At 38.5% G+C, this 17,226-nt stretch overlaps 1 protein-coding gene across 1 annotated transcript in view; it reads right to left on the bottom strand.

The window, feature by feature from the left end:
- LOC122790513 (solute carrier family 12 member 6-like) overlaps positions 1-17,226 on the bottom strand; it is a 1,559,275-nt gene that overhangs the window by 217,513 nt on the left and 1,324,536 nt on the right. The window contains exon 16 of the mRNA XM_044058063.1: positions 14,754-14,873. Coding sequence (XP_043913998.1) covers positions 14,754-14,873 — 120 coding nt within the window. The remainder of the gene's footprint in view (positions 1-14,753; positions 14,874-17,226) is intronic.

Raw genomic sequence — 17,226 nt, 5'->3', positions numbered from 1 at the left:
AATTTTTGGAATTCCAAAAACCCATAAAGGAATTGACCCATTAAATTTTAGACCCATTGTTTCCGGTGCGGGGGGTATAACGGAACCTATTGCCAAGTTTATTGATCATATTACTAAGCAGTATATACCTGCTCTTACACATGTATGCAAGGACTCGTGGGAATTTTTAAAAAAAAAATTCCGGTTGAAAAATGTTCTCCTACTACTCTTATGGTCACTGTAGATATTAAAGATTTATTCCCAAGTATCCCTCATGCAACAGGGTTGGACCTATTTGGTGACTTTTTTAAAAAAGAAACAAATCTAGGTAATACCTTTTCAAATTTAATACTTGAAATGATGGGCATAGTATTAGAAAATAATTACATTTTCTTTAATGGTGAATTGTTTAAACAGCTAAAAGGGGTAGCTATGGGTGCCTCCTGTGCAACTATATATGCCAATGTGGTGTTGCACAGGTGGGAGCAAACATATATTTTTGACACTGCGTGGGCACGGCATCTCACTTATTATTGTAGATACCTGGATGATATTTGTATCATTTGGGAAGGTACAGAAGACCATTTGATGTCTTTTCTCGAATATATAAATTCAACCACTGATTTTTTGAACTTCACTCACAGCATCAGCAAGAATGAATTGCACTATTTGGATGTAACAATATACAGGGAAGATCAAAATTCAGAAATACATTCTAAGGTGTACAGAAAACCTTCCTTTTCAAATTCCTTATTACATTACAACAGTCAACACCCATTCCATCAAAAGAAAGGAATAGTCAAGGGACAATTAATAAGAGCCTCCAGAATGTGTAGTAGTTCAATGGACTTCTTAAATGAAATAAAAAAACTACACAAGATGTTTTCCGAGAGGGGATACCCGGGCAATCTTGTTGAAGCTATGGCTAATGAGGTAGTAAGTAAGAGAGACTCTTTGTACACACCCTTACTGGGTAACCCCCAGACCAGCAACTATAAATCTCAACAATTGGTTAATAATTTTGATGGTAACCTGAATAGTTTCACATATACTTTTTCAGACAACTCCCACCAAATAGAGAATATAATATCTAAATATTGGTTTGTTTTAGCAAGTAACGAAGATTTCAAGTCTATTATAACTAACAAACCAAAATGTGTAAGAAAAAGAGGACAAAATCTGAAAGAAATTTTTGAGAGAAGACCACTGGCATCTATGAGAGAACAGCATTATAAAAATGGTACCTATAAGTGTGGTGCCTGCAAGCAATGTACTTTAATAATTAATAGTTCACATATCTATTTAAAGGCCCGACACATAAAACTACGTTCCCCCAGACACTTCTCATGTGGCACCAAAGGGGTGATTTATTTAGGGGTGTGCATCACTTGCGGAAGTTTTTATGTTGGAAAAACAGAAAGAGAACTCAGAAAAAGATTATATGAACACACCTACGATATAGAAAAGAAGAAAGAAAGCAACGCCTTCTTCAAACACTCTCTTGTATGCCCGGATTACAAATTAAAATTTATAATTCTTGAGCAAGTAAACCCTAATGTTAGAGGGGGAGACTGGGAGTCCACACTAGAGTATAGAGAGCTGATTTGGCAGCTCAAACTTGATGCAGGAAAAATTCCAGGTCTCAATGGTAATTTAAGTATTGGTCCTGTTTTAAAGCTTAGGAGGGCTAGGTTATGACAACATTAATTTTTCTGTATACATTAGTTCAACGTCCATTATTTACAATTGTATTCTTTAGTGTTTATTATTTAACAACACACATTTTAAAAAAACAAAGCCCATGCAAAAGATTTGTCATGGTGATTAATTATAATTTTAAGTTCAAATCATGGTTTACATTGAGTTTTTAGTACTGGTTCATTTCTAATGCCCAGTAGATTTAAGAGACAAGCACATTAATTTTTCAAGTATTTCCTGTATTTTTTAATTTTTAATTTTAATAATGGTTATTATACTAGTCACACATTTTTAACTGGTGAACTGTTATCATTTTGAAAAGAGAAAAAGTACAAGTGACCTGCTTGTTATGCTGGTCAATTATTCTCTTGTGCAGTTTGCCTAGCAGTACACAAAGCACTATGCACTTTAACTAGTTAACAAGGAAATAAATTCAAAAGTTTTTATTATTTTTACACATTTAAAGGTTTAATCTGTGATTATATGGTTTCATGATTTCAGTTTTATAACCTTTTTAATGTTGATATTTGTGTCCAAATAATGATTTTAATTCAATGTTTTAAGAAAAGTAATATCTTGTATACACACACATATTTTTATTAGCACGTGACTAATTAATGCAGCTATTTAAGTAACAACTGAATGCTATCATGTGTTTTGACTTGAAAAAGCCTGGAAGGTATCCGGGCGAAAGCGCTTGTCTTGCACTCTTGGATTAACTTGCTGTTTGTTCGTGAATAAAAAGTTCGAAGTACCACCTTGCTGGATTATTGCCTCTGTCAGCGGACTTGGGTTTTGTTTACTGACATATACACATACCTTTACAGCTTATGTATTTGAATATGTATGGTATCAACCCCCTGAGACATACTGAGCACACATAATTCTTCAGAAAATGTGTTCAGCACTTTTGCACTGACTTTTTAAGATTTAAATCTATATCTTGCTACTTCTTTCTCCCATAAAGCTCCTCCATTCCTACCTCCTACTCAAACTAACACTCAACTACAATCTCTGCTACTCCCTCACTTCCACACCATATCCTCTTCACTTATTCCACCCAACCTACTGCACCTCTTCCATCCCAAACTATTTTACACCTCAACAAAAACTCTTTCTCTTAAACTACTACCAAACCCAGATAACTACCTAGTATACAAACCTAATGGACTAAAACTTATTACCTGTAGTGTCCTAGCCTTATCTGGAGACATTCATCCTAACCCCGGCCCCTGCCGCAGTACAAACCACTCCATCCTTCCACCTCCTTCCTCCACGAACACAAATAACACTTTCCCCCATTCCCCTTCTCCACACTCTTCCTCCTTTAGCACTCTTAAAATCTTCACTATCAATGCCCAGAGCCTTAATAACAAAATTCACCATGTACAAGCCTGGATTAATCACAACCAACCTGACATCTTAGCCATCTCCGAAACCTGGCTAAAACCCCATATTACTGACTCTGAAATCTTACCTCCAGGTTACCACATCCTCAGAAGTGTCCGTTTAAATAAAAAAGGTGGAGGCTCTGCTCTAATCTATTCCAACCTTCTCTCCCTAATCCCTCTTCAAATCCATACCCCTTAATTCAAAAATTCCGAAATCACAGCAAACCTCCGTTTGAATAAACATAAGAATATCTGCATTATTTCCTTATATATCTCCCCTGGCAATAATATCACTACCCTTGAAAATATCCTTCACTGGGCCTCAACTGAAATAAAATATGAAACTTATATTCTTGGTGATGTCAATATTGACTGGAATAAAATTAACACACCACCCCCCTCCCTAACTATTAACCTTTACAACTTCTCCCAAGTAATCCACTCTACAACTCGTCCTAACAAAAAACACCCCCCAGGGACCATTATAGATTGGATTCTAGTCTCCCATCCAAACAAAATCATTCTCTCTGGCACTATCCCTGACACCTTCAGTGACCATCTCCCTGCCTTCATTCATCGATCAACTAGCTCCATCCAACACCAACACCAGTACATCCAAACTCGCAACCTTAGCAACTTCAACCCCTCAACTTTTTCCAACATTTTTAAACAAATTAACTGGCAAATCCTAAACATTCTTCCACTTGACAACGCTGTAGAGCATTTCAACTCTATCTTCCTAAATACTCTTAACTCCTTAGCCCCTCTAAGAAACAAACGAACCAAAGCCAACTCTGCTCCTTGGCTGACTAAAGAAACTAAACAAATTATGCGCCACAGAGACAAAGCTTTGAAGGTCTATCAGAAAAACAAACTGTCTTCCACCTTGCTCCAATATACCCAACTCCGCAATCAAGTAAAAAACATATCACCATGAACCAAAAAAACTACTATAATAAACTTCAGTCCAACAACAATAAGAATCCAAAACAATTCTGTAAATCAGTCAACTCTCTTCTCCATCCTGGATCAAGGAATAATCCCTGCCCTGACCCTGGTCTAACTGATAGTGAGTTGAGCTCCCACTTCAACACCTTCTTTACTGAATCCATAGCTAAACTAACCAAAACATTCCCTAATAATAACCTACCCAACCCCGACCTCAGCTCCCAACAACCCTAATAACTGTCCCCTTAATTTCCAGCTCAAACCTGTTTCCACCACCTTTATAAAAAAAACTTTTATCCAAACTCAAGCCTTGCTCTAATGCCCCTGACCACATACCCTCCTCCTTCCTCAAATGCGCTGCCGAAGGTATTGCTCTCCCAATTAGTATCCTGATCAACAGATCCATCATTGAGTCGTACGTACCCAAACTCTGGCGTTCAGCCTTCATTCTACCTCTTCACAAAGGAGGTAAAAACATCACTATTTCTAACTTCCGCCCCATTGCCCTACTCTCTCCAATATCTAAAATACTTGAAAAATGTGTCCACCTCCAACTCTTGCCCTACCTAACTCAGAATCACCTTCTAACACCCACCCAGCATGGCTTCCGACCTGGCCACAGCACCATAACAGCCTTACTATCCTTCTTAGAAACTGTCAATCAGGCCCAAGATTCTGGACTTATTGTATCCACTATACTGCTAGATCTATCTAAAGCCTTCGACACCATCTCCCATACACACCTTCTCTCTCATCTCGCCAACCTTAATCTCTCCCCTAATTCTCTTTCCTGGTTCTCCAGTTACCTATCCGACAGATCTCAAGCTGTCAGATGGAAGAACTGCACCTCTTCCTTTCTGCCTACACCTACTGGCGTTCCTCAGGGGTCCATCCTCGGACCCATGCTTTTCAACATCTTTATAAATAACCTTCACACTGTCATCCCTGACACTACAGTCATCCAATACGCTGATTACTCTACCTTAGTCTGTGCTGCCCACAACATTTCTGAACTACTAACTAAGACTCAAACAGCTTTCTCCACTACAGAGAACTGGATGCACCAAAACCACCTCTCCCTCAACTCCAATAAATCTAAAATACTAATTTTCCTGCCTACCAGGGTTTCCTCCTTTGACAAAAACATCTTCAATGTCCTAAGCCAAACTAACACTGCTATTGAAGTGGTCCCCTCTGCAAAACTCCTTGGCATCACCATAGACAAACACGTTAAATGTGACCTCCACATAATACAAAACATAAAGAAAACCCACCAAAAGCTAGGTATGCTATATAGGAATAACCAATTTCTCTCCAACTCCTCTAGGCATTCCCTAGCAATTACTTACCTCCTTCCTTCTCTTCTATATGGTGCCCCCTTCTAACCAATCTGTCTGCTTCCAACACCTCTAAACTTGAAGCTTGCTACAATAAGATCTCCAAATTTGCCACTAAATCCAAAATATCAACTCACCACTGCCTTAGCCTAAAATCTCTGAACTGGTTAGAACTCCCTAACCACCTAGACTATCTCCAACTAACCACCGCTCACAAATTAATATTCTCCGCAGATAAATGCCCAGCCTTAACAAACATCCTTCCCCTATACATCCCAAACAGATCCCTGACATCTGAACACCAAAACCTAATTTCCATCCACAAACCTAAACGTCCCGCTGGCCAGCTCTTACTCTCCTTCTCTCTAGGTAAAAAATGGAATTCCCTTCCTCCACCTTTTAGGACTACACATAACACTGAATCCTCCAAAACCCAACTTTTCCTACACCTATCTTCCACATGGAAATGCTCCTGCTTTCACCCTACATAAACACTAACGAGTCTCCCCACTAGCTCTCGACAATCCTCTTCCACTTTACTCTCAAGTTTTTTTTTTCTCTTTCTATTCCTCCAAAAGCAGAACTAGCAGACTTTAATTAACTCCAAGTTTATAAATATGTAAACATTGTAAACATCTGAAGAGCCCCTCCCCCCCAAAAAAATGCCTGTTTTATACTGTCCTATGATGTATTTTGCAATTTCCTGAATGTACGAATCTCACTCTTGTATTTTACCTCTACATTATGTAACCTTTATTGTATTTTGTAACCTTCATAGTATTGTATTGCTATTGGAGCTTTTCTCCCCGGGCCTCCACTGAAAATGGGCACTTCTCGGCCCAGTGGACTTCCCTGGTAATCAAACTGAAAATAAATAAAATAAAATAAATAAATAATATATTTATACTTCAGACCACAAGATAGCACCACCGGTCATGGAAGTAATAGGTTTTAGGCCATATTACCTATTGAGATTTATACAACTTTTTACAGGCTTTTCAAAATATTTATTTATTGTTTTTTAGATTGTATTATAGCAATCAGAGATGTTTTATAATTCACTTATTAGTATTTTTTGTATGGCTACTTGCATCCTTTAAAAAAAAAATGGGTGGATTTGGTATAATGGATAAGGTTTTTGCATCATAAACACCAGATAGAAGGTTTGAGTCTGAACTTGGGTTATTGACTAGGCTTAAAATGGCCCTTTCGGGCAGTAAGCCTAGTATTCACCTAAAAACTTACGAACCTTTATCTCCACAGTGGGAACTTGGGTAGCTTGAGAATGAATTTTAAGATTAATTGTTTTATTGGATTAATTGTTTTGGTGATGGGATTAGGGTATTTAAGAACAGAATATAAAGTCCTGGTGTTTGCAGCACAAAAATGCGGTGATTTAGTTAAGCGTTAATAAAGGATTTTTTTTATAAGTTTATAACTTCAGAAGTGGTGTCTCTCTTCATCTGGTGCCTTCAAGTGCCCTTTTTTCAGTAAAAGTGGAAACATTTTGCTAATGCATTTGTGAGTTTCCTATCATTTATATCATATCAGATGGATGTTCATTCATTCACTCTTTTAAAGGGCGATTTGTTTTCCCCACACAGAATGATTGACACAGCTGACAACTAGCTAAATATGCTATATTTTTGCTATTACAATCAACATAAAGTGTATATATGTACTTCTTGCCAGTTTTCTCTGGCAATAACATTCAGATGCTATATATATATATATATATATATATATATATATATATATATATACATACGTGTGTGTGTGTGTATGTGCAAGATTTACAATTTAGACTGGAAAAGTACCAAATGTGAGTAGTTTTGATTATTTATTTATTTATTGCCACTTGGTAACCGGGAAAGTCTGACTGGGTAGGGAACCCATTTTCAGCAGAGGTCCTGGGAGAAAAGCTCCACACAAGTGCAAACATTATTAGATTTTACAGTTATGTATACACTTTACATACAATTATAGACATAATACAATTTAGCATGTGTACACTTTCCATGCAGTTACAGACGTAATACCATTTAGCATGTGGACAGATAATTTACGGACAAAAATGTGTCTAAGATTCTAGACATAATTATACATTACTAGAAGGGCAGGTTACGCCATCATGAGTATAATAAGGTGCAGTTTTGCTTTGTGGGATGTAGACAGTAGAAAGTTAAAGTGATGGTAGTAAGGCAGAGGGAGTAAGAGAGTTAAGGATACTATTATATGTGCGGATACAGAAAGAAGTGGTGACAGGATTAGGATGGTAAACACGAGTAGATATTGTAGGGAATATAAGAGTATAGTACAGTAAGATTTAATGAGGAGAGGATGGTGTGTTTGAAGTGGATTAAGAAAGCTGGAAAGATGAAGAAGAAGAAGGTACTAGAGATGAAGGGCAGAAGGTAAGCAGCAGGGGAGGGAGAAAGACATATTAATACTTAAAAAAGGCTGTTTATTTTTATTATTTATTTATTTATTTTACATCTGTTGACCGGGCTAGTCTAACTGGATATATGTCCATTTTCAGTGGAGGCCCGGGGAGAAAAGCTCCAAGCATGAACAGTGACAAAGTTAACAATATATAAAAGACATTGAAAATCATAATGCAGAGGTAGCATTGGTCAAAAGAAAAATTATAATAATAAAATTTTAAACAATAAAAGTTATACTACAAATTATACTAAAAAATTGTACTAAACACAATAGTAGGTATGAGCAATACCAAATAAGAGAGTAAAGCCCTCATATTTTATCCTCGTACTATGAAGAAAAGAGTAGTAACTAGATTTGGGGGCAAAGGTCAGAGGAGTAGGGATAGAGGTAAGAGCAGGAAGGGGAAAGATATCAGTCTGGGTTAGCACATGGACAAAGGTAATGAGTTTTAAGATATTCTTTAAGATGTTTTTTAAATAGAGAAGTGGAAGCAAGGGTTGGTAATTCAGAAGGAAGCTGATTCCAGTTTTTACCTGCTGTGTTCGGGAAAAGTGAGTCACCAGTTTTGTTGTTAGATTTAATCGAGGAAACTAGGAGCTTATTAGCAGAGAGTAGTGTAGTCAGATTTTTGTATGGTATAATCATATTAGTGTGGATAGGGTTGTTGTTGGGGTGGTATAGCATCTTTTGAGTTATAAGTAATTGTTGACATATATATGGTTCTGCAGTTCTAGCCATCCAAGTTGTTTGAGGTTGAGGCAATGGTGAGTTTTAAAGGGGGAGCTTGTAATGAATCTAGCTATGCTATTATAACAGGTAGAAAGTTAGGAGATGATGTTTTTTGATAGGTTAGTATATATAGCAGAGGCATAGAAAAGGGTAGAAATGAGGTGGGTCTGTGCAATAGTTTTCCTGGCAAAAGGGGTAAGGAAGGGTTTAATTCTATAGAGGGTAGCAAGTTTTTTGTTAACTGATTTTCTGGTGGAGTTGATGTGGTCATCATAGTTGAGACGATTATCAATTGTTACACCTAGTAGGCGGGTTGTAGTATCTGGGGTTATGTTGGTAGCATTGTTAGAGGTTATAGAGAAGAATGCATTAGGTGATTTAAGAGTTGGAGAAAATAGCAGTAGTTTTGTTTTTTTGGGGTTTAGGAGGAGGTAGTGTTGCATGAACCAGTTTTCAACATCATGAAAAACAGTTTGGGTGAGGGACTAGAGAGAGGCTATATTCTTAGCTGTACAGATTAAGGTGGAGTCATCTGCATATTGAATGCAGGTAGCTTGAGGTATGTTCATGTGCGGATCAATAATAAATAAGGAAAAAAGAAGGGGACCTAAGATAGAGCCTTGGAGTACCCCAATATTTACTGGAAGTAATGTAGACAGATTGTTATCCCAAAGTACTGCTTGCTGTCTATTTTCCAGATACGACCTAAACCATTTTAATGCTTGTGGATCGAGAGAATGGGCCTTTAGTTTATCTAGAAGTAGGTTATGGTTAACCATATCAAAGGCTTTTAACAGGTCAATAAAAAGTGCAGAGGAAAACGAGTTACTGTTACGATTTTTATTTATAGAGTCGGTGAAGGATAGTAGGGCAGTCGTTGTGCTATGGAATGGTCTGAAGCCATGTTGGCAGTTTGCTAGTAGGTTATATTGTAGTAGGTGGTTAAGTAGTCGTTTGTGAATACATTTTTCCATTATCTTAGCTAATGGAGAGAGTACGGCAATAGGTCAAAAGTTAGAAAGCTCAATAGAAGATCCACCTTTATGTAAAGGGATGATGTGGGATACTTTCCATATGGTAGGGATTTTGCCTTCTGAGATAGTTCTGTTAATAAGGAGAGAGATGGGATAGCCTATGGCTTTTGCAGCAATTTATAGGTATCCAGATGGGAGACGGTCAGCAGAAGGGGTGCAAGGTATCAGTTTTTGAAGTAGCTTACAGATGAAAGATGTAGGTACAGGTTGTATTTGAAAGGTAGGAGATGAAGTCATGGAGGTGTTTAGTGGGGAAGCAGTAAAAGGTGGTAAAGAGTTGGCTAGTGTTTGAATGGCTTCTGTGAAGTAGTTATTAAAGGCTTCGGGGATCTGGTTGGAGTTATTATGATTAAAACCTGCTGGGGCCGGACTAATAGAGTGACCTGGCTGAAGAAGTTTGTTTATCCCTGACCAAAATTTTTGTGGAGTTTGTTGGCTAGTTTGTTGGAGATGAAGGTAGAAGTCTTTTTTGTCTCTAAGAATATTGTTCTTGGTGGCATTTCTTAACTGTTTAAAGTGGAGGTGATCTGATGGACATTTGGTGGCTCTCCATTTAGCCCAGATTTTATTTCCGAGGAGCATCTTTTGCCTAGTTTGTTTTGTGAGCCATGGGGCAGATTTGGTTCTTATTCTAATAGAGCGATAAGGTGCATGGTAATCTAGGATTTGAAGAAAGGTATTGTTAAAGTAGGTCACACCTCATCAAGTTCAAGATGGGTCAGTGGTGACCAGTCACAAGCTTGCAGTTCGTTTAGGAAGCTGTCTGGATTAAAGAATTTTTTTGAGCGGGAGGTTTTGAGATTAAGGTTATTTGGGATATGGACTTTTTGTCTAGTAATGTAGGTAAGCATATGGTCACTGATATCATCGGGAAGGGTTCCTGGAGTATAGATTTCAGGGTGGCTGTTAATAAGGATCCAGTCAAGAGTAGTTCCCTTACTGCTAGGTTTGTGGATTCTAGTAGGAGTGGTTATTAATTGCGAGAATCCAAAGAGATTTATGTGATTAGTAGGTTTAAGGGAACTACAGGTGTACCAGTCAATGTTAAAATCACCCAGTACAATGGTCTCCTGTGGTAATTGGGTAGAGAGGTAACTAAGTAAGTTTTCAAGAGTATTGGTATTGTTACCAGGGGGGAGATACATACAAATTAGATAGATAGATTTGGAGTTATTGATTTGGAGTTTGATAGTCAGGATTTCAGATTTGGTATCTAATGATGGTAGCACATTAAAGGGGGAAATTTGGAGATTAGATTTATAGAGAATGGCTATACCTCCACCTTTTTTGGTTTTACAGTCACATCTAAGGATGCTATAGCCAGGACAGCTAATTTCCTGGTCTAGAGTAGATGGTTTTAGCCAAGTTTCTGTAAGACATAGAATATCAAATGAGTGCACATCAAGGAGTGCATGCAGGTGGGAAATGTTATTGTTGATACTTCTAATGTTAAGGTGAGCTATCAGGAGGGAGTTAGGTGGTTTAGTTAATGTAGAAATCACAGGCAATGTTAAATTGTTAAGGTTATAGGTATAGTCAGTACTGGGGTCAGGGTTCGGATGAATGTCACCATCTAGGAGGGGGTGTTGCTGGGGATATAATAGAAATTTATGGATTTTGTAGAAATTATTAAAATTCTTTTTGAAAGTGAAGTAAGTAACATGGGTTGCTCTGTGATATTTTGGTAGTATATAATTAGAGGTACAGGTTATGTTACTATGGTTAAGGGAGTAGATGAAAGACGATGTCAAAGTTTGTTGGAAGTTATGGCTTTGTTCAGGTAGAGAAAGATTTTCAAAGAAGGTGAATGAGTAAGGTATAGTAAGAGAGGCTATCATGGTAGTTAAGAGTAGTATGTTTGTGAAAATAGTTTTGTGTGTTGGGGCCATTGTAATAAGTAGTTATGAGTTGTGAGTAGTTTGTGTGAGTAGGTAAAGTAAAAAATAGGACAGTGTGTTTCAGGAGATAGAGCAGGGTGTAAATTGTGCAAATAAGAAATAAGTAGAGGTTATAAAGGAGGTAGAATTGGGAAGTAATACAGAGAGTGATTAGAAAATGTGAGGGAGTAGTTCAAAAGAGAGGTAATTAGTACTAATTAGGAAAAAAGAGATAAGGGAGTGGCCTAATGATGGTGAGGTTTGTGATAGGATGAGAATAAGAGGGGAGTGGTTACTGAAGTATAAGTTTAGGACCACTGGGGGTGGGAATTGGGGATAGGGTAGGGGAGCAGAGTGAGTCCACAGGGCGAACGGAGCGGGTTACAGCCGGTAGAGGAAGAGGTTGCAGAGACAATCAGATATGAAGCAGGTTCCAGGTGCAGTGAAGGTGGTCAGTAGCAAGTAGAGTTTAGTTGGGCAGGTTGCAGGTAGAAATGGGTAGAGGAGTGAGAGGAGATAGAAGAGATATAATGGAGCTATGGGTGTAAAGGGAAAGGGATAAGAGCAGTAACACAAAAGCAGGAGGTTTAACAGCTAGTCAAGGGGAGCAGTCAGAGACAAGATCCAGAGAAAAGGTTAGGAAAGAGTGGGGGGAGAAGTAATAGCCTGAGGTTACCTAGGAGCACCACCTAGTGGGCAGAAAGCAGAATGCAACAAGGTAACTACAATAAAGGTAACTGTGTAGGGGAGCAACAGGTAATGGGTATATAGGGGTATGGGAAAAGGGCAGTAGGAACATAGATAGTGAGGGGGTATGGCTGCTGGTAACCTGACTCAGTGACTTAAATACTATCTCTGTGTGAAACAGGATAGAAATTGCACAGAAACAGTCAACCACCTATACACAGTACAGTGTAAAATTAAGCATATACATGTAGAGAACTACGACTAGGGTGTGACGTACTTTCCAGTCCGTTAGGATCAGGTCAGAAAACAAATCACTGGGCAGCAAAAACTTTGGCCAGGCTTTAGAATGGCTGGAAAATGATTAAAGGGGTCCTTAAAGACCAGGCATGTTCTTTAGTGCAGGATAGGAGGAAGGGAGCTAGGAGGAATCAGAAAGATAACAACATATGAATCAGATAGGGTTAAGGTAACAAGACAATAGTAGCACAGTAAAAAACAAATTCTGGTGAATATAGTAAAAAAAAAAAAACAATTCAGTAAATATAGAAGGTAAAAAACAGTTCAGTACATGTGCAAGGTAACAGCCACTTGGAGTTAGGCTGCGTCGCCCACTGTGGTTATCCTAATATGAACTAAGTAGTCAGAACGCTGCACATAGGAAATATGTGCCAAATACACTAGGAGAAAGAAAGGTAATCAGGTCTACCTTAAAAGGGGGAGGCTGTTGACAGGGATGCAGGGTAAAACAACTAGTCGCAAGACCAAGTTGCACTCCAATATCACTTCCAGAATAAGCAGGTAGTTTCAGGGAAGTGAAGTACAATTTATTTAAACATGCAAAGTCATTGCCCCAGGCTGCAAGCCTATAAGTAAAGCTAGACAAATGAAAGCCTTACTGGTTACCAACGTTTGCTGCAGGTAAGGAAATAAAAAAACGATTGTTCAGAAGGATCGTTTACAAACAAAGCAGGGCCCCCAGGTACAAGAGTAAACACTTAGAGAGGGAGATATATTTTCCCATGTACTGTACAAAATTCAGGTAGCAGTACACATAAAATGTTCTTGTCTTTATGAATAAATTTAGAGACTGTACCCACTATGCTTTTCAACTGGTCATCTACAGTTAGAATTCCCCTATATTTACGTATAATATCACAAGGCATTTGTTATCTCTAGTACATGCAAGTGAAACATTTAGGTTACCTCCCTTTTTGTACAGCCTCTTCTTCTCTAATATCGTTAAACTTTTTGCTCTCATCAAAATACGGTCTAGCTTTACTTCTTTTAATCAATACCATCTCTTTACTTGCATCAATTTCATCTTGGCTATAGCCTTTATCAGTAAGATAACTATAAATATTCTTCATGGTAAGTTCTAAAATTTTCTTCTTTGTTGTTAATCTAGAAGCTCGCAAATGTGACGCAGATGCATGCTTTATGTTAATATGAATTCCTTTTGCATGGCTTCCTATACATTTTTGTTTGTATTATTCCTCTAACATAAATTCTAACATCCGGAAATTCTAAAGAGTCACTCTAATACTTAACATCAAATTTAAGAAATGAGGTCATATGCCCCATAAACTATGCAACAAATCTATTCCGGAGATGTCACCACTCCATATTAGAAATATATCGCCCACAAACTGGCGTAATACAACACATGCTATGAAAATAAGTATGAACTGAATGAAAATGTCCCTTCCCATTCAACGAACACAAGGCTGGGATATGAATTCGTGCAATGGAGGCACATGGCTACCCCAGTCAGTTGTTTATAGTAATCTTAAATTTCCACTCTTACACTATTCAAATAAACTCTGTAAAATTGGGTTTACTATTACAACACCGACACTGACAATGCCGACACACACTTCTTCGATAGATTTGCGAATGTAATGTCGAACAGTACAGAATATCAAAGGTAGAACTGCGAATGTCATCCCAAGTGTTTCGCACAAGTAAATGCAACTATACAAACACTGTATGATGTTGTGAATAAGTCAGCGAGTAAAATATAGTGGTATATTATGTTTCACATGTTAAAACTATTACATATCATTAATCTGCAGGATGCACAGTTGGCAGAAATATGAGCACAGACTTGCACGATACTGCTCCCCGTATCATTGGCTTAAACTATGATACAATAATCTCCCAAAAAGGGAGACAGATGTTATGCATTGATGGCTGTAAATAATACTTAGAGAAATGTGCAGGAAATAAGAAACACTGGTGCTGTACATTTAAAATAAGTGAGAAACGTAAGGGGTGATGTATCACTGAAGTAGTTGAAGACAAAGATTTATTAACAAAGACGACTGCTCACCATCATGCACCTGATGTTATAAGTGTGAGCAACTAAAAGTGAAAGAGAGAATTAAGCGTATCTTTAAAACATGCATCTTTCACTATAACGCCACCAGAGGTGTTGGAACATTGTAAATCGCACTGGAGTGGGGAGCGCTTTATTTCGTTCATATTATCTTTGTTTTTTTAATAGTAAACCTACAAATTGCATGCTATCTATCAGACGGTTGTAAGTCACAACTACAAAACAAGTGCTAAAAATTATCATTAGTGTCATACAGTCTGCAATAAACATTAAAGAAAATGTTACGGACTTACCCCTGGTACTCAATGTACTTGTAGATCATACCAGCAATCACCATGGCAACAATCGCGTAATACCACGAGGAGATGAACATAAGAGCCAAACAGATGCTCATTCCCAAAAAGGACAATGCCCTAAATGTTGACAGAAAAACAAATCAGGTAAGTACAAAACAATAGCAAACAAACATGGCACAGCTGTTACACACATATGGGACATGACCCTAGAGGCAGTCTGTATAAAGTCTACAGCCAAACAAACATGGCACAGCTGTTACACACATATGGGACATGACCCTAGAGGCAGTCTGTATAAAGTCTACAGCCAAACAGCTCCTCTTTTTGCTCTGAATTGCACTTCTGGTCCTAGGACCTAACAATTCTCCTACAAAGGAACCCAGTTAAATATTCAGTTTCAATTAACAACCTTTCGGATACTTCATCGTTACTTGGAATAACTCCTACCACCATTAGGGTCACTTTTTGATGGGTAAAATGTCTGCACCCAAAATGTGCTAGAACCTGCTGATTTACTTTCTTGTATACCACATCTCTGCTTCTCACATGATCAAATGCTTGTTGAAAATTACAACACTACTATCCCAATTTATGTGAGACAGGAAGAGAACATAGGTTCAGTCCGAGGTCTTGGCTGAGAGAATTACATGGCATACAGGCTGCCCTGACATGCTCACATAGGGTTAAGGCATTCATGCTGTAGCAACCTTTGTGCGGGAACCACACCTGACTACCATTATAGGTTGAACGTGAGGCAAGACTACAGTCATTTCCCTCGGGATGCTGGGATTGCATGGTATAACTACTCATGAAGGTCTAAGGAAGCAGCACATTATTAACTGTACCCAAGCTACTTTCAAGTCCCTCAATAACAGGGTGGGGGTTTAGGGTTCCTTGACTCCATTTTGGGTCAATGCTACTCTAAGACTTGATGGTGGTTTGATTTACTGGAGAAAGTAGGAGGGCAAAAGTACATCTACCCAACAAATACAACAGAAACTAATGCAGACAACAGAGTGTCTGCTTCCATCAGATTTTTTCTTGTAGGTTTTGGGTAGGGGCACTAAAAACACTGAAGGCTTCTAGATCTCATATACGTACTTCTGAAGTCCTAGCTGGTGAGCAACTTCTTACTGTATGAATGTAAAACACAACCTAGCTAAAGCACAGGCCAATAATTTACAAGTGCAAGTATATTAATGAGAACTGCTCTAATGAAAGCGTGTACTATAAAGCATCTATAGGTGGAAGGAATGTGATTGGAATTCCTGATGAAGGACAGGCAGGAGAATGGCCCTGTAGATAGTACAGTTGAAACGAAGGAAGAAAAAGACTTATTTGCAGAAAGTGAAGGCATTAACCCCTACTAGGACTACATGATAAAAAAGCTGAAGGCAAGAATGCAGAAAAATCATCATCTTCATGGTTTTATGAAGAGGTTGTGCTGCAGAAACAACAGAATACTCTACTGTCAAACAATACACACATTTCACAGTAGCAATAGATAGTTTCTGTATGAACTACAGTAAAATTTGTGCTATCGAGTGTTATCAGTCAAGACAGCACGTTAAATAAATGAAGAAACGTGGTGAGAAGAGTACAGCTGTGACTGACAGACAAGCACGGGAGACTAAAGTATCATCTAACAAATGAACATGTGACCAGCTGAGTACCTCATTGGCTGATTATAGATGATCTTGAAATTCTACAAAAGTAATTAAAACGGACAGTGTGCCTCACTTTCCTGATTGTTCTAAAATCTGTCAGAAGTGGGCACCCCTAGGTGGCAAGCAGGAAGGAGTGGAAAGAATACAATGCAAAATGAGTTACATAAAGACTAGCCTGAAAGTGTTACCTGACTTCAGTGGCTTAGAAACACACAGCCACGTACCACAGCCAGGGGAAATCAGGGGCAGGGGTATAGGAAAGGGGTGGAAAACTCTCAGTCAGGAAACATGTCATCAGTATAGCACAGCAGTCTGACAAGGCAGAATGCTGGGGGAGGGGATTCCTACTTAGGTGAGACAGCACTGTCATCACATCAGTCAACAGATGTGATGTAAGGTGAAGGTACAGTTTTGTTAGGAATTTACCTTAACTGTAGACACTGAAATATGTTTACCAGTGTAGTATCATTAACATAGTAATACTTGGGACTTCTGCTAAAGAAGGTGTGACTTCTAGAACTTTGCATCTTTGACTCCGTCAGCCCCACAGACACCCTCCCACTTGCACAGGAGCACACCTGTGGTATAAAGGGACGTCCACCTGTGACATCATTATGTCCTTCTTGTCCTGGCAGCCTACAGGGAACTGGGATGAGGTCAGAGTGTGACCTACCCAGATGGAATACATCCCCGGGTATGACGGCACATCCAAAAGATCTCACCAAGCTGCCTCTCCAAGCTTTACGTCAACCTGGGGGTACCTTGTAAGGGTAGATAAAGGGTGAAGAGACCAAGTACACCAA

Source organism: Protopterus annectens, chromosome 16.part0 (genome assembly GCF_019279795.1).
Source record: "Protopterus annectens isolate FY-2018-M chromosome 16.part0, PAN1.0, whole genome shotgun sequence".
NCBI lineage: Eukaryota > Metazoa > Chordata > Ceratodontiformes > Protopteridae > Protopterus > Protopterus annectens.
The sequence above is the reverse complement of the archived record's forward strand: the minus strand, read 5'-3'. Positions and strand labels throughout refer to the sequence as shown.